Genomic DNA, 19,085 nt, shown 5'->3' on the forward strand with positions numbered 1-19,085 from the left:
GTTTGAAGCCACTGTGCAGATGATTTGGTATTGTTGTCCAGCTCATGGCTGGACAAAGGAGGGGAGACCACACATGATTTGAAACTAAAAATAAGTTTATTTTATGCAACTAAAAGGGAAATTAACACAAAGACAAACTAAATACAACAAAGCCAAACAGGGTGGAAGCCAGCAGCAAAGGAGGTGTGAGGGGGGATCCCTAGCTTTATCTACTGAGTGTTCATGCAGACTTGTCAGTTTGCTTTGTGTGGTATTTTTGAAGATCACAAGGAGACACAAACACAGATGGAACTTGGAATGTTGGTTGTTTTACTGTATTAAACTAATTAAAGTAAGTTTGTGCTTTTGAAGTAAAATGTTCCACAGATTTGGGGTGATGGTGCCGTCGTGCCTCCCGGGGGACACAGCGGAGTGACGGTGTGCATGTGTGTGTCCTCACTGAAGCTATGTTGGAGTCACAGAGAGACATCAGTGTTGAGAAAGCTACAAATACTTTTTTTGAGGTGGGAAGCAGCTTAAAAGAACTTGTAGTGAGTCTTTATTTCCTATATGCTTCATATTATGCACACCTCAACTCAGCACAGGCCCAGATAATCTTGCACACTTTTTGTGATTGATTCTTATTAAAAAAAAAAGGTTAGATTGGATTTTATTTGGCTTTTTTTTTTTACACTGATCAACGTAAAAAGTCTTAATGTGAACGTGAAAACAGGTACGCACATCCTGATTGGCCGGCTACATTTATCCAAATTTTCAGTGAGCAAATGCATGCTTGTGATTGGAGTATTACCCATAGAGTCCAATAGAGGGCTCCACTTGTGCTTATAGAACTAGGGTTACAATATGGTAACCTTGGGTTCTGTCAGAGACACGCTGGGATCAGACTCTCAGTAAATCCATGGCAGCAGGTGTTTTAGAGGTGAACTGCAGGGCATGGCTAGGTAAGTGTCTTAAAGGAGCTTCCATGTAACCGGACCACAGGGAACGAGAACTCAGAACCAAGCAAAGGCAAAGAGGCAACCGCATCCCATCATGAGCAGGCTGGCCAACACAATGATTAGGAGACTAACAGCATACCAATGCTACCAGACTGTCTCCCGGTTAGGTTTCTGTACTCTGATGTTGCCAGACAGCAGTTCAGTCACAGTTACTGTATGTTGAAAAGAAGGTGCACTTTATTGGTTGCATTATAGAGTGTCTTTTAACATGTCAGTTCAACCAAATTACCACTCAAGGTAGGAAAAGTGTTTGTCTGTATGGAGCTATGCCCACAGCTCTGGTATGAGATATCCATCTCTGCCTCCACTCCAAAACAATGAAGGTGAATGGAACTTTCTTTTTGCTGCTCAAATCACAGAAAAATTCCATTGGAAAAATTCATCAGCAGCTAATAAAACCAAAGGACCGTGTCCATTGTATTGGAGCGGCAGCAGACATCTCCTATGGCGATATCCCAAAACCTCTGTAGGCAAGACAGCATAGGGGTCAAATGCGAAAATAGGTGAAATGAGCTGAAAGTAACAAAAACAGTTTAGAAAACACACAAAACATAAGCATGACGGAGAGATTTACAAGAGGTTTTTTTTCCTAGACTGCATCTAATCAAACAACATGAATGAGTCTGACGTGGAGAAGACAGAAACACTGCTGATACAGCTGAGCTCTGAGTCACTGTCAGGTTGGGACCACTCTGGAGACGGACCACTGGCAAGACTAATCAAGCATCTGTTATTGTCCAGTCTGTTTACCGAGGTGGATCTTCAGAGGGGAGTAAAGGTCATCCTGGTGCTGATGTCTCACATCAAAGGTCAAAGGTTGTGTTTTATTCAAGCTCTACCAGGAGGTCTCCCTCTCCCACCGTCTCCCCTGGTTTACAGTGGACACTCTTAACCTGGAGGGCAGGAGAACACACACACCCATTAAAATCTATTAACTAGGTAGCACACCCATTATAATCTATTAACGTACACACCCATTAAAATCTATTAACTAGGTAGCACACCCATTATAATCTATTAACGTACACACCCATTATAATCTATTAACTAGGTAATACTAGTCACTGATGACAATAACTGTTGTGTTTCATATTGTTACCTTTGCTTGCTTGACAGCAGTCAAACTGTTCTGCATCTTCATGGCTTCAATCACACAGATCTCCTGACCCTCTGCAACCTACAAGTAAAACATAAGTGAAAACGCTCATCATGGCCGCTACACTACAAACAACCACTGCTCACTCAACTAGAGGTTGGGCTGACCAAGAGGGCGATGACCACAGGTATGTATTGCAGCACATGCACTACATAGAAGCAGGTGGACACCTGACATGGCACCCATATGTGAACATTCAAATGAATGGGAAGACTGCTGTTTTCACTGCAATGCCCTATTTGGTGTGAATACAGCCTTAATGAGGTCAAATACTGATGTTGGGTGATAAGGTCTGGCTTGCAGTCAGTGTTCCAAGGTTCCCAAACTGGGAAAACCATTTAATTATCATTATGGAGCTGTTGAGGAAATATGAATCTGAAATATCACTGTATGCTGCAGCGTCAAGATTTCCTTTCATTTGAACTAAGGGGCCCGGACCAAACGGACCCAGACCAGAGGTTACATAGTATGGCTTTATAGTACAGTCAGTCCGTTGAGTCTGTCCTGTAACATCGAAGTCAGTGAATAAAGATTAAGAATGGCTGTAGATGTTGTCTGGGTTACCGTATCTCCAGGCTTGACGGACACAGCCACCACTGTGCCTGGCATCGGTGAACGCAGGATGCTACTGGTGTCTTCTGGAACTTTTTCTGGCATGTAGGAGTTGAGCTCTGCAGCCAACTTGGACAGAACACGAACCTTAAACTACACAAAAATACACAATATGAGAAACACGGGAAAGAGGTGTCTTGTACTACAATATGATCGGATAAAATAAAGACCAAACAGCACAGTGTGTTTACAGGTCTTGGCAAGTACAAGGTAGAATTTATCGTCATTCTTTCCATATACAATATTCAGTATACAGGGAACCACATTGAGATTCGGTTGGGGTGTTGAAGAATTATTTTGAAATTCAGTTTTTACATAAAAGTACAACCATGGATCTCTTGGAGAATTTGTGCATGTTTTTTAAGGTTTTGCTTTAATTGTCCATCATTCAAATTTACAAGCAATTGAAGCACATATATTTGGCTGCTGGGAGGCCATATTTCCCACTGCTTGATGGCTGATATCTAATATTCACTGACTGTAAATGAAAAAAAAAAACAAAGAAAATGGAAATTTGTATTTAAAAAAATACTATTTATAAGTACTATTTTAAAATAATTTTACAAATCAGTTTAGAATCACTTTATGGAATTATTAAATGACACATTTAATGAACAAGCAACGTTATCTTAATATAGCAGACATGATAGCTGGTGGAAATGTAAACTCTCTTCATGGCTGACGATCCCTGTTCGACTTATGCCATCCAATGACCTACTTTAAGGTCAAAATGAGCATGTTTCTTCTCTGTGTGAGAGTGTGGGAGGTAACACTACACTACCACTACTACTACTACTACTACTACTACTATAGATAGCACGAGGACTAGACACAGCAGTGATAAGGTGTGATTATATCATTACAATCCCATGTAGACATGCAATCTTACCGATGTGCCCAGGTACTGCAGGACAATCTTTCCTGAAGCATCTCTGGACAGACACTAAAACAAAAGAATGTTATTCACTTCACCTATCAGTGGTCTTAATGTTATGGCTGATCAGTGCATATATGTTTTACCCTTCAAATATATATTCAAATTTAGAATATTGGTTGACAGCCCTATTGTGTAGTCCCCACTGGTGTCTTTTTCTTTAAATGTTTTTTTAGTGGTGTGCTTAGTGTGAGGTAGAACAGATATGATATAATTATATAATTTAACAACCTGTGTGTGTGTGTGTGTGTGTGTGTGTTACCTGTAGCATCCTGGGTGTGCTGTTGATAGTGAGTGGTAGCAGCGGGGAGGCCAGGTTCCACTGTCCACTGACCTCCACCTGTCCTCCATCCACCTCCACCTGCAGCGACAAACACAGATGTATAATATTTTAATCAACTGTCCACATACATGAATTAGCTTTAATGATTCTTTTCTTATGTTTCCAGTAGATTGATACATGTTTATGGATGCACATTAAATACTCACAGTAAACACATTTCCTGATTTGGTAACCTCCACAGAATGACTTCCCTCCTCCAGCTCCACACACAGCTCCCAGTGACTACAGTCCACAGGAGAGGAAGACACCCTGCAACACACACACAATGACTCTTTTCAACCGTGCCACCTAAATTACTTTGTACTTGACTATGTTACCACAAGCTTCTAGTTTCTAGAAATCTGGACAAAGTGCTCCACCATCTTCCACAACTGCAGGAGAAATTTTGACGATCTCAAAAGACATAATAAATCAGTAGATATGAGGAGAAAGTGCACTAACTACTGATTTGTGAGGACAAACAGCCAGTTAGACATCTTGATCTCACCAGCTGCTGACTAACACCTGATAACGGTCAACTACTGCCAGCACGGGGCAGCTCTACAGTGCCAGCATTATAGAGTGTGTGAATGTATAAATGTATTTGGGCACACCAGTGAGAGGGACTCTGGGTTCTGAACCTTGGACTGCCAAGATACACAGATTTTCTAAGCTCGCACGCAAAAGAATCTGTTATCAATGTTTTTATCTCTCCTTTCTCTTTAGCAAAGGTCAGTGTTCTAGACACTATACCTAACACTAACCCATTAAAATGCCAGAGTAGGACCCTGTAAGTAGACAGTCTTACCTTACACCTATCCGAAAGGACTATCCTAAACCTAACCATTTCATTTTAATGCCTAAACCTAACCATCTCTATCCTTAGAGCGGTCTTAACCTTACCCTAACTATTCGACTACAAGGAGCATGGGGTCATAATAATAATATTAATATAAGGACAATCTATCTATCCTACCAAACCTGATCCTACCTTAACCCTGACCTTAACCTATAGGAAAGAGGAACCTCAAAGCCTAAAGTCTGAACTTTAAAATCCTGTATTTATTGGACCTGTACAAACAATTCAGTATGGGTAATATAGGAATGGAGAACCGCCCAGTCGATGGACGAAGCGGGGGGAAAGTCATCAAGATATCTCTCACTAACCTAACCCTAACCCTGGCCATCACTTTCACCTGTTAAAATGACAAACGTTGCAGGCAGCAGTTCATATTAGGTGTCGCTAATTAACATTAATTGAGCAACTTGATTGGCTGGCTCTGCAGTCAGTGTCGGTACAAAGAAGCTCCGCTCTGTAACAGTACTGTACAATTACAGCTAGGGCTTTTCTGGTTCCCACAACACAAAGCGAGCGACACGTCTTCTAAAAGGATCTAGCTGATCACGTCGCATCAGTAACGGTTGTCGCATTCTCTCAGTTAACCTTTCATTCATATCATATAGTAAAATTTAAGGTTATAAGCTTAATAGTTGTGAATCAGGATCTCCAGTATTTGGAGAAAAGTTACTTGTGAAAAATGAGGTGAGTCAAAGTCAACAGGCTACTGTTATTTCTATGTGCCAGACACTTTTAATCAACATTTCAGATCTTCTGCTACTATGAGCATTCATTTTACCACGTATACCGAGCATCTTTGGTTCCATCTTATTTCATTTTCATGTTATAACTACAGGTTGTGAACATTAATTAGGCTGCCACCAAAACCTGTTTCTGTCCTCTCACCCTACAGACTGTGTATAAGTGGACGTAGTCACCGTGACGTCACCCATCGGTTTGTGGCCTGCCATTTTGAAGTCTCAATTTCTGCATTTTGGCCATCGCCATCTTGGTGGCACAAAATATATTACTGTGAGCCTAATTTTATTTACTTAAATGCCCCTAAAAAAAGTGTAGAGCCCTGCAGCAGTAGCAGGCACCATGTCAGCCTATATGCTCAACGATAAGTCAGCTTTTTATTAGCTTCCACTATGTTGATCATTTGGTGAGGCTTTATGAATACACTGCATTTTCAGGAAATGGTTCATTGACGGCGGGGACAGTGTGTTGCAAACTAGGCCCTTGTAGCCCCCCAGAACATGAAGCTCACCTCAGGTCACCCAGGACCCTCTGTGAACGGAGCTGAGCAGTGATGTAGAGGGCTGCTGCAGAGGCCAGCAGCTCCCTGCGTGTGTCTACGTTCAGCTGGTGACCCTTAAAGCCGTCGGGGTAAACCTCTGGCAGGAAGTTGGTGCTGATGTCACCAGAGATAAATCGGGGGTGGGTGATGATTTCCCGCAGGAGGGGAATGTTGTGGGTCACACCTGGAGAGGAGATTACCAAACTTCATTACAGAAAGAAAAATAAGCTCTTGTCTCATTTAAAAAGTGTCTTAGCTGACATGTTTACCTCTGATAACATAGTTATCCAGAGCTTCTTCCATCCTGGCGAGGGCTTCAGCTCGTGTAGCTCCGTAGGTAACCAACTACAAATATATACCAGAGGACATGATTGCAGAACCACAAACCCTTGTGGAATTTTGTAATCTAGTTTCTTGTTTTGACCATCTGTTACTAAAAATAAGAAACACACTATTTACAAAAGCATTATATAGTCAATCCATCACTGACCTTAGAGATCATGGGATCATAGTAGATGCTGATGTCACTTCCCTCCTGGATGCCGCTGTCTACACGGACCTGACAGAGTGAGGAGCAGACCAGGAAATGTTCAGAATACGGGCAGGACACTTAACCAGTCACTCAGTGTGTGGAGAATAACCTACAATATCTGAGAGAGGGCTGAATGCTCTCTGTGGCTGCTCCAATCTGTTAAGTAGGTTGTGGGAGCGGTACACACCTATTGAAGCTTTAAGGACTCCTTGTCACACACGCACGCACACTTACTTTGCTGAGGTTGAGTGGCTCTTGGTATTGAGACAGCCGTCCGATGGAGGGAAGACCAAAAGACTTGTAAGGATCCTAACAGAATAAACAACAGAGAAACAGACACACTGAAGCTTCAGGTTTCACCCTCCATAAAGTGGTTATTACCTTCAGAGCTCAACACAGGTCAGAACTAAACTAACACACTGTTCTCTGTTTATAAAACCGCTTTAATAGCATCACATAGAGCCATACAGAGATTGCAACCATGTCCAGACTTGTTATGCATTATACTCCACTTATAGCACTGTATAATTATAGTAATAACCATTTTTTTTGCAAGTATCATAGTGTATTATAATTCCCCAAATTGTAATAGAAGAATATTTTTATGGTGCATTATAATCACTGTTATAATGTGATTATAAGTTACTCTAAGCGGTCATTGGGAGAGTGAGGTATTATGACACTTGACCTTATAAATCATTATAAAATGCTTTATAATGTTATATGGTTATTGTTAAACAGCATTGAGTGTTTATAACTATGATTATACGTTGCTATAAAACAGCTTGTAATGCATTATAAGTATGCTTATAATTCCATTATGGACATGGGCATCGTAGAAAGTGTTAGCAAGATGTCAGCCGACACCACAGTGATCACAGCTCACACAGACCTCAGCGTAGACGCGACTCTCAATGGCCCAGCCGTTTATTGGGATGTCTTCCTGTTTGTGCTGCAGTTGGTAACCCTTGGCAACCCTGATCATCTGCTCCACCAGGTCCAGACCAGTAATACACTCTGTAATTGGATGCTCCACCTGGGGTCAAAGGTTAAACATAGAAGATAGAGTTTCTGCAAGCAAACTAGTAGTGTGAACTAGGTCTACACCCACACACACAGCCCTACACTGACCTGTAGTCGTGTGTTCATCTCCAGGAAGTAGAAGTTCTTCTTAGAATCCACCAGGAACTCCACGGTGCCGGCAGAGGAGTACTGCACAGCCTTGGCCAGCTGCACTGCCTGCTCACCCATCGCCTTCCGTGTCACTGGGTCCAGGAAAGTACTGCAGAGGACACACCAGACACTCAGACTCACCTCAGTTCTAATAGAAACAAGTTCCACAGTTTGTTTGTTTATTCAACGACCTAGCTTTTTTTAGATACATACAAATATTAATAATACACTTTTTTCAAAAACCAATCACCACATACATGTATTGAAGAATGCTGGCGAGGCACCTACTGTAAGGAGGTTAAATTAAGTGATTTTAGGCATTTCCTATTGTCTACATCAGGGGTCTCCGACAAGTAGCTCGCGAGCTCGCTACCCGTTTCTGAGTGGCTCGCTAAAGGTTCAAAGAATATGTACATAAATTTGATGACACAAAGTCACTTTGTAAACCGGTTTAAATTACTACCCAATCATATTCACAGACATCCCTTTGAGACAAACTGATCATGTGTGATTACATATACCGGCTGTCAATTTAACGTCAGTTGTATGCTTACTGTATGTACAGTAGGTCACAGTGACCTTGACCTTTGACCACCAAAATCTAAAATGTCTGATGTAACTACGCTGCTGAAGAGCTGCTTTTCGTACCTTCTTGTGCGAAAACCAAGTTGGTTGCTTTCACCCATGTTGATTTAAAAATAAAAAAAATAGAAGTTGCGCCTCATGGTTTTTTGCCTCCGCCGACCAGTCAAGTGTCAGTTTACATCCATGTCTGTCCAAAATGTCAACACTTCATCATTTCATTTTCCTGTTAAACATTTGATAGATAGATACTGTATTTGGGGGAATTGGTTGTGTTTTTGTGTAAAATTGTCATAATTAACAAAGGAATTCCTGAGTTATGGCCAAAAATGTGTTTTGTGAGGTCACAGTGACTTTGACCATCAAAATCAAATCAGTTCCCTCCTGGCGTTCCTGAGATACGACGTTCACAAGAATGGGACGGACGGACGGACAACCTGAGAACATAATGCCTCCGACCAGGGCTGTCACCGGCACGGAGCCATAAACAATCCAAAGAGCAGAGGGAGTTTGTCACTAACCTGGGAGCTTCTTCCACCACCTTCTGGTTCCTCCTCTGGATGGAGCATTCCCTCTCATTCAGCCACAGAGCATTACCATGTTGATCAGCCAGCACCTACAACACACACAGGTTTCAATGGTTCTCTCTGGTGAAGGAATTTATTTAGTCATTTTTATCTTTGGACTTTTTTTTGTCACAATAGCTAGATCGTTTTTTTTTTTTTTAAAAACAGCTAATGTTCATTATTGACATTCATGTCGATGAAGTGCAGTAATTAAAACTACGTGTCCTGATCACACTCACAGTATTAAAAGATATCAAACCTCTTTGTCCACGTGTGTCCTACCTGTATCTCAATGTGTCTGGGGTTGTCTATAAACTTCTCAATGAGCAGCCTGTCGTCTCCAAAGCTGGACGCTGCCTCCTGGGACGAGAACCGGAAACCTTCCCTGGGACAGACATGAAGGCGGCAAATACAAACATCAGTCTCTCCAGTGGACTGTAGTAGTGGTATAAAGTAGCCATAGAAACAAGATGTCTAATGATAACAGAAAGACAAGACAAAAGTGAGCATGGTAACATGGTAGTAGAGCCAAAGCTTTTTCCCTTTTGGAACTAATGGAATTAGTCTATTGAGCACAATCTAGCTTGTTATTAGCTCACCTTCCTCAGGATAAAGTCAGTAGAAGACAAATATGATCTGCCTTGTTGATGCTCTCCAGGTTTTAACCACTTCATTACTTGCTTGCATTGCAACACCTGGACCGTGTGTCCACGGTGCCCCGGATGACAGTGTCTGATATTTCATTAATTGTACATGATTTGGGAACTCGCCATCCAAGTCTGTTTATTCCAAGTATGTGATGAATCCAACACGGTGCCAAGTCATTAGCTGTAGATGATTCAAGATCTCCCCAAGCATATATACATGCATAGAAATATTCATAGAGCGCTGGATTGTAGCATAAGCTGTTCTCTGATGAAAAAAGCTTTTGGGCACCCTGGACTAACCCCCAAAAGGCTCAGCTAGACCACACTGTCAACCATCATACCAAATTAGAAGTTCCTAAGTTAAATAGTTTCTGCTCTGGAAACGAAAGTGTGACACACGAACGAACGGAAGGACATGCGGAGCTCTACGTTGTCGCGGAGGTATAAAAAGTAGCTGAGGTCTTGGGAGTAGGAGTAGACAGCGAAGCAGCAGATTATCAAACCAAAGTAGTAACTGTAGAAGTAGTTTAAGGACAGTAAACTGAAGTTGTTGATTTAGAAGCATTTCAGACAGTTAAAGTCAAAAATAAGCCGTAGGAGGGGTGCCACTATTTACAGTAGTATCTGAGGTTTAGCAGTTTAAAGCATTTACGTAGCACAAACAGTTTATTTAAGCAGTGATGTCTGATAGCTTTCATGACTAAAGTTTAAAAAAAAAAAAAAAAAAAAAAGTAGACGTTAGATGAGGATACGATACCTTGTCTCTTCATCATTCCAAGATATCCTCATCCCTTTCCCTCCTCCTCCTGCAGATGCTTTGATCATCACTGGGTAGCCTAGCAACAACAACAAAGATAAAGCAACACCAATAGGTATACTTGGAGGAGAAAAGGTGGAGCTGGTGCATCAAGTGGACAGAATAATGAAGAAGGTAGATTACCTCAGAATGTTTCAGGACAACATCAAACCATCAGCTAGAAAATTAAATCTTGGATGCGACTGGGTGTTCTAATAGGACAATGGCCCCAAACAAACATCCAAAGTGGTTTTGGGATGTCTATATCAAGCTAAAATTGAGCTTTTGGAATGGGCTGCCCTGAAAAGTCAAATATGGATTTGACTAAGAAACAAAACTATTTCTGCCAAGAGGTCAAAGATCCAACCTGAACTCTGCCAGAAGCGTAATGGATAGTAAAAGCCATTGATTGAGGTGAAAAGAGCTAAGGGACATGCAACCAAATTAGCTGTGCTGGATGTATATTTTTGACCCTTTAAATTTTACAATGTTTCAGAAGACACACAAAAACAGTATAAAAGAAACCAAACTTTTCATTTGTAACAAAGAAGTAGATCCCAACAATCATCCTGCTACAGAAAAACAACAAACTGCCTTGACACAAATGTCCCTTACAAGTGTGGTACAAGGGAGAAGTGATGACTTACCAATTTCCTGTGCGATCTTCACAGCTTCCTCAACAGTCTGACAGAAAGCAGAGAGGGTTTATGGTTACTATGGTTACTGATGATGAACCAAAGCATTACTACAACTATGCAGTAATTGTCACATCCATGCTTTGAACTAGTTTGTCACTATGCTGTGAGCGAGACGTGTTTTGATGGTTTCAAATATGAAGCACTTGTGTTTCTGGATTAAACTGTCATTGTGCAGTGTTGTTTGTGGGTGAAGTACTGAAACCTCCACCTGGAAGAGGACTGGAGGAGTTGGACTTAGATAATGGATTAGTTAGAAAACACAGTAACTCTCTCATCTACTGCAATGTGGACAATCCCAGATGTTTCCCATAGAAGAGTTTAATGAACCAACTGTGCGCTATGCTTTATCGGAGGTGAGAAAGATAACCAGACATGCATTTACCAAACCAAGTAGTTCATCCTTTTCTCTGTTAAAACCAAAACATACCGTTTAAAAACACTTACAGGAACTCTTAACTTTTTGAGTGTTGCCCTTTGTGGTAAATGGTAAAGGGATTTGCATTTATATAGCTATACCTTTCTAGTCTTCCAACCACTCAAAGCTCTTTACACTACATGTCAACATTCACCCATTCACATTCATACACTGATGTCAGAGGCTGCCATGCAAGGAGCCAGCCTGCCCATCAGGATCTGATCTAAATACTCATTCACACACACCTTCGGGAGCAATTTGGGATTAAGTGTCTTGCTCAAGGACACTTCGACATGTGACCGGAGCAGCCGGGGATTGAACCACCGACCTTCCAATTGGCAGATGACCTGCTCTACCCTCTGAGTTGATTCTCAGTGAAGTTGTCGTCCTCTTCACAACATCTAAAGATTCTTTCATCGTTTGAGTAATCACATGCAAAATGTTCCATTTAATAATCAAAATCTGTCAGACATGACTGTCCGGTCTGACGAATGGTAGACGTCGAATGACGAATGGCAGAGTAGCTCGCAAACCGGGAGAGCTCTGTTGAAATCCTGTCTTAACTTGAATTATACGTGTTTTATTACCACGGTTAACCTGTGTGAAAGGCTAATAATTATCCTGTGCAAACATGTGTGAAAGGCTAATAAATTATGGTAAAGCCTTATAAAAATCATAACCAACCTACAGACGAGCAGTCTTCTGAAAATTATGAAGATGATGGAGCGCAAGCTAGCCAAAACCTGTAGCATCCTACTAGCAACGTAGCGCTAATGCTGGCGCCCCCATTTGTGGCCAGTGATTCTCAATATCCGAAGATTCAGTGGGTGTGTCTCTCCCTCCGGCCCTCAGGGGACAGTTATGAGCCCATTGGTGCACCAGCAGGACGTAAAGATGACTTGAGGCTGATGGACCTCAGTGGTCTCGTACCACGCCATCACGAAAAATGTTTTGTGTACGAGTTCAATGACAAAACATCTTATTGTTGAAACACACAATAAAGCATAGGTTTGGTATTATTACTGCCCATGAACAATAATAGTGATTTTTAGGGAAGAATGGCCCATAAAGGGAACATTCCTCTTGTATGTGTGCCCGTACCTTGACCACTCCATCATATCCTGGGATAGTGTTGACGTTAGCAGCCTTAGCGATCAGCTTGCTCTCAATTTTATCCCCCATTGCCTGGATAGCATGGGTGTCTGGGCCGATGAACGCCACGTCCTCTGCTGCCTAGCAACAAAACAATAATACCATGAAAGTTACCATGTCAGACATGTAATAATAATAATAATAATAATAATAATAATAATAGCACAGACAGAACAAAGAGCTGAAGTCCCACCCCAGTGCTAGGCTAGCTCCACTAAAACTTATTTGCTTTCTTTTGAGAGAGAGATGAGAAGCTGTGTGTAGTACAGCTAGATTCTGAACTATTCCTTCTAACATGAATGCAGACATTTTTATTTTAGCATTCAATAACAATCAACGTGCTGTTGAAACCTTACTGGAGGTGTAAAATAACTTCTGTTATGTGTGACAAAATAAGCTGTCAACTGTATCTCATGGTTGACCTTGAGCTGTCACACATACTGATCCCAAGGTCAAGAATAAACATCTATACTCCATTAGTATTTCAGCATTCATGCTTTTTTTTTCAATACTTTCATTAAACATTTGTTGATCATTCATTAACACAAAATATCGCTTTTAATGAGACAAAGTAAATCATAAATAGGGCACAGACTGTTTGAATAAATCAGCAACAAATTTATTCCTTAACTAACCCAAAAAAAATTGATCAATTCTCACCTTGGCATTTGTTTGTCACTAATGAATTTTGAACTCATGGTAGTAAAGTGTGTGTGTGTTGAGAGAAAATGAGTCTGCGTACTACTCACCAGTCGCTTTGCAAACACTTTGTTTTCAGAGAGAAACCCATACCCAGGATGAACCTTTACAGAGGACGAAACAGGAAACTTTGATTCGTTTCAAAGGCTTTTAAACACAAATATATAGCTTTGAGTTTATATAACCAAGGGTGAATTCTATGCATGAAAAAAGGCACCACCAACAACATCTCACCAGATGGATGAATGGTACTGTGACAGTGTATTCTAACTGCACAATAAGTGAACCTCTTGACACAGCTCTATGTACTGACATGCAGACACATGCTTCACTGTTTAGAGAACCTACATGTTGTCTTGATGTGCATCTCCCACAGTCACATAGTGTAAATAAGAGCCGGGTAAATGCTTACAGCTTGTGCTCCGGTCGTTCTGACGGCATCCATGATGGCGTCCATGTTCAGGTAGCTCTGACTGGTGGGGGCGGGGCCGACACACACCGCTTCATCAGCCATCTTTACATGAACCTAAACACGGGCAGACCCAGAGTGTCACCTCAGCAGTAGAAAGTGGTACACACTGCATGAAGACACACTTAGAACACGGCTACCACCTACTCCAACTGTCTGTCTACGATATATATATATACACAAATCCTGCTTCATAGTACAGTCCTCTGGTCTCGGCTTGACCCGGACTCCGTTAAGTTGGACGTCTCTACAGCCCTACCCGGTATTCAACCTTCATTTTAAACACTGATGAAGACTGATGGTGACTCACAGCACTGGAGTCTACGTCACTGTGGACAGCTACAGTCTGGATGCCCATCTTACGACATGTCTTGATCACCTGATGGAAAAACACACACATTAACATTAACACTCGTGCTTCACTCTAGAGTCAATGTCAAATACAATGCAGTGAATTATAGATAGCTACTGGTAGCTCTTAACAAAAAAACAGGGAATAAAACATCAAAACAAAGTTTGTGGTTTGACTACAACAGCTCTGCCCTATGGAGACTTCTTTAAGCTCCATCTGGAGCGCTGTGGGGTCGACATGTCTTCATGTGTTCAACAGTAATGCAACAACACCTCATTTACAGCACATATATACTTTGTGTCGGCCAGTCTTACCCTGCAAGCAATCTCTCCTCTGTTGGCAATGAGGATCTTATCAAAGGTCTATGGAAAGAAACGGCACACAGATTAGCACCGTTTGTCATTGACACAACAAGGACTTTCTTCAAGTCAAGTCAAACTCTATTTGTAGAGGACGTTTAAAAACGACCGCAGTTGACCAAAGTGCTGAACGTGTACGTAATGAAAATGAATACATAGCAAACAACAATATGAACAGAGCAAAATCAATAACCATAATCTGCACATAACAGCAGTAAAAAGAGCAGCAGCACAACAGAAAATAAACTTAATCAAACGCCAACGAGAAGAGGTGAGTCTTCAGCAGCGACTTAAAACGATTCTACGGTCTGAGCAGTTTTAATATGAAGAGGGGAGCTGTTCCAGGAGCATCGGATTGGTCGACTTCAGTGCTCGAAAAAAGGGTAACATGGGTAACTCTCTCAAGATCCCTGGGAGACAGGGATCACTCCACCTACTGGTCAATGAGAAGACTTTCTCTACCACCTAACTTCTGAACAAGGCTTTTTATTTCAGAGGTCACAACCGATTATACCAATGTCTAATCACATCTTGCCTCACACTGTGTTACATTTAGTTTTGGTTACCTTTTCACTGGGACTGTAGACGGTGGAATAGTGAGCGTTGCAGCGCACGGCACAGCATCTGGTCCGGAACGAGGCATACTGCAAAACACATACAGATACATTATATTAGGCTACTATGTTATTTCATCTCATTCATTATAATATTCATTTAGGGTAAGGGGTATACGTTGGGATTTAATCAACTCCACTCGTGTTTTAACTTCTATGACAAAGTAAAATATGCTGCAAGAAAATCTTCCTTTATTTTCAGCAGGTTCAGGCTGGGAAATGGTACAATCAGATTGTTTTTTCTGGTTAAATAAAATGGTTCAATGAAGAATTATACATGATGCGTTGGACAGTCAAGGGTCTTTGGTTGACCTCATTCCGTGCTAACATTAGTTTTTTACTTCTGGTGCAAAAATCATAAAAGTGAGGTTCATTTGTGGAGATTATCTGGCTGTTTGCCACAGAGCTTATTTTCTGCAATAATCCAAAAACAATCTTATTGGCTTTTTGTCGAAGGAATCCGTGCGATGCCAACTTCTTGGTTGGCCTACAAAAATACGTCATCCCTGTGGCACTCTTATTTCATTGCGTCCAGAGGCATTTTAGTCTAACAAACTGCGATGCACTGTGTGTTTTGACACCTTTTTATTGGAACCAACGTTAATTTTTTTTCATCAATTTGAGCTACAGTAGCTCTTCTACTAGATCAGACAACAAGGGCCAGCCTTCGCTCCCCACTTGCATTAATGAGCCTCGGGTCTGACCCTGTCGCCGGTTCACAGATTTTCCTTCCTTGGATCACTTTTGGTAGGTCCTGACCACTGCAGACCGGGAACATCCCACAAGAGCTGCAGTTCTGGAGATGCTCTGACCCGGTCATCTAGCCATCACTATCTGGCCCTTGTCAAAGTCAATCACATCCTTACGCTTGCCCGTTTTTTCTGCTTCCAACACAAAGGTCAAAGTTCAAAGTGTTCACTTGCTATCTAATATATCCCCCCCCCCCCACTGCCAGGTGCCATTGTAACAAGATAATCAATGTTATTCACTTCACCTCTCAGTGGTCTTAATGTTATGGCTGATCAGTGTATGTCAATCACAGGTGAGTGGGAGGTACCTCACAGGAGGTAGAACATCTAACTTTGATGCAAACACTAATTCAGGAGCTACACCTGATCAGCTCACTGTGAGTGACAAAGAGTGAGATTTGTTTTGTTTTCTGTGAGGTCCTCTGATGCACAAGCCTCAAGGAATTTACTGACTTTATCCAAACAGAAGCAAAGTGCTGCACAGAACAACAGAACAATAGGCAGTTTGGTATGCTTTTGGATAGAGTGAAGATGTCTCTGTTCAGAGCATATTGTACTCCACAGTATACAGCCCATTTATGGTCAAACTACAAAAAAGCAAGTTTACAGAGACTTCAAGTTGCATATAATGATGCAATGAGAATATGACCAAGATGTTGTAGTGCAAGTGAAATGTTTGTGTCTGCAGGCATAAATACTTTTCAAACTTTCTTAAGAAATCTCATGTACAAAATTTATATGCCAGTTAAATCACTGTGAGAATGACATCCTCTTGCGGTTGTCTAACATCAGATTTACCACTACATGGTACCAATCACAGCTGTGGAGGCATTGGTATAGTTCTTTATATGTAAGGCATTAATATATAATTATATATTCTAAATCTCTTTTAATCATGACTTTTTATAGTGCTTCATGTATTGTAATGTATTATATGTAATATACTGTTGTTGTTTTTATCTGGATCTTGAGTCTGCAATAAAATTTGAATTGAATTGAATTGAATAGGCAGTTTTCAAACCATCTGGAGATCCTTGTTCATTTAGAAAGCAGAAAAACAACATACACACACACACAGACTCATGCCTCCCTCAGCCTGCAGGCTCAGTGTTAGAGTGTGAATCAGGTGTGAACCAGTTTACCTTTTCTGTTTAACCAAAGTACACAAGCAAGTGGCCACCAGGGGCCCCATCCCTATTGGGCTGACCCGGTCAGCATTTAGAGGAGACGGTCAAAACAACTATTATATAGTGTATGTGTTGGTAAAGCGAGTAAAATGAGATTGCATTAGTTTGAACGGGATTAAATAACAGTGTGAATGTCCAACACCCTCCTAACGGAACATAGTTTAACACAGCTGTTTAGAGCTCAGCCGGTCTGCATGATATAACCTCTAAAAGTCACATGAGATTTATACTCTCTTTATGACTGAAGAAACACCTGACACCTTTATCTACCTGTCCAGCTTTAGGAAACAAACTTTTGCACAGTGTTATCAGTGTGCTTCTCTGTCTTATTATTGTCTTTATGTCTGTCCCATGAAGACCGTCCAGGACTGTCCTCACCTGTCCTCGTCATTAGCAGGTCATTAGCAGCACTATGCTAACAGACTATGCTGACAACTGCCATGTCAGTCGCGTGCTGATAGTGAACGGCGTGTTCACCTGAGCTCGCGCTGTGTTGAGCTCACCTTCACCGCTGACAGCAGCCTGCTCACTGATGGAGATAGCCCGTGCGCCGCCATGTTCACAAACTCTCACAGACAACCACGCACACTGACGTGATGACGCAGCAGCTTTATAGAGAGCGGATTGGTGGAGAGAGAGGCGTCGACTACATTCACCCTTTTTTTTTCCTCTCTCAACTTTATTAAAAAGCTTTTGGAAACATGACATAACATTTTTTTTTTTTTTTTTTAATCGTTAAATCGATCAAAAATATACACACAACAAGGCACTGTCAATTACCATAACAGTAAGAAAAACAACTATAGGTTGAGCATAAAAAGCAAAAAAAAATAAAAAATAAAAAAACTGCTCATCTGAAATTAATTTGTATACATCAAATAAAAATAACTATTTGACTTTTTTTTTGTCAGTCATAATCGACAAAGACTTACTTAGCAGTTTTAGCTCATTCTTCATACTAGTCAGACAGGGTTTAGTTTTGAGGTATCTGCATTATTATGTGTAAAAAATTACTCAATAGTAAAATATTGATAACAAAATCCAAATTCCAATTCACAGCAAAGATACCAAATTATTTTTCACTGTCAATGGTGACAGCTCAATCCCCTTGGATTGTAGCCAGCTCTGCATGTCATTCCAGAAAAACTTCACTGATTCACAATGAACTTCACTTCCAAACTTTCACTTTCAAAAATTACAGTTATTCACATCAAAGTTAAACCTCAGTCTTCCCCAGAATTTGTTCGTTGGGTAAATGTTATTCAGGATTTTGAAGTTCATCTTTCACCTTAGGAGGGAGAGGGAATGAAATATATTTTCTCCGTATTATCTTAACCTCTTCAGATTCAAATTCCTTGAAAACATAATTTCTCTGAACTGCGTTACGGAAGTATTCTTTTAACAGAATATTCCTAATTCTTCCTTAAAATTCTTTGGAAGAAGACACACCGATCATAGTGGGGCAGCTAAGCTGAAATATTCAGTACAATTGTGCATTTTGCAAAGACCTGTCACTCAAATTGGCCCTTAGTTATGCATAACTTTAAGCCTTAAATCTTCAGTAGGCAGAACGTTTTTTTGGCATCATTGGGCAAAAATTCCATAATAACCTCTCAGCATATTGTAATTCAAGTGTCCTGAGAGAAAACTAGACTTCTGCACCTCCTCATGGCTCTGTTTTCAGGCTTTAGAACATCTAGCCTGTGACGGAAGACTTTGACCAATCACAGGTCATTTCAGAGAGAGAGCGTTCCTATTGGTTGTGCTCCGGCTGGTGGGCGGTGGTTGGTACTTCCTCAACTGATCTCTACATGGCTGCCGGGTCACAAACATTCTCATTTTACAGCTAAACAGTACACTACAAGATGATTCTGAAAACATCTGAGGAGAGACATAGGCATTATAGTAGTGATGGCGAGCTGAAGCCTCATGAAG

The 19,085-nt window shown here is 41.1% G+C and overlaps 1 protein-coding gene across 1 annotated transcript; it reads right to left on the bottom strand.

Moving 5' to 3' along the window:
- Window positions 1-77: 77 nt before the first annotated feature.
- Window positions 78-17,801, bottom strand: pcca (propionyl-CoA carboxylase subunit alpha). Its single transcript, XM_037781549.1, has 23 exons — window positions 17,654-17,801; window positions 15,167-15,244; window positions 14,556-14,603; window positions 14,200-14,268; window positions 13,833-13,946; window positions 13,471-13,524; window positions 12,671-12,802; window positions 11,104-11,140; window positions 10,418-10,496; window positions 9,296-9,398; window positions 8,969-9,063; window positions 7,824-7,974; window positions 7,585-7,728; window positions 6,927-7,001; window positions 6,651-6,719; window positions 6,430-6,505; window positions 6,131-6,344; window positions 4,190-4,292; window positions 3,963-4,061; window positions 3,656-3,709; window positions 2,719-2,859; window positions 2,098-2,175; window positions 78-1,891 (listed from the first exon to the last, which is right to left on the bottom strand). Exons 1-23 carry the CDS (start codon window positions 17,705-17,707, stop codon window positions 1,823-1,825), a joined length of 2,136 nt encoding a protein of 711 aa, XP_037637477.1. The 5' UTR covers window positions 17,708-17,801; the 3' UTR covers window positions 78-1,822.
- Window positions 17,802-19,085: the final 1,284 nt, after the last annotated feature.

This window comes from Sebastes umbrosus, chromosome 10 (genome assembly GCF_015220745.1).
Source record: "Sebastes umbrosus isolate fSebUmb1 chromosome 10, fSebUmb1.pri, whole genome shotgun sequence".
NCBI lineage: Eukaryota > Metazoa > Chordata > Actinopteri > Perciformes > Sebastidae > Sebastes > Sebastes umbrosus.

Coding starts and splice junctions, on each gene's coding strand:
- pcca (XM_037781549.1), bottom strand. CDS start 17,707: ATGGCGGCGCACGGGCTATCTCCATCAGTGAGCAGGCTGCTGTCAGCG. Junction 10,497..11,103: donor GAAGATCGCACAGGAAATTG/GTAAGTCATCAC, acceptor TGTTGTTGCTAG/GCTACCCAGTGATGATCAAA. Junction 7,002..7,584: donor AGAGTCGCGTCTACGCTGAG/GTCTGTGTGAGC, acceptor TTATTCTGTTAG/GATCCTTACAAGTCTTTTGG.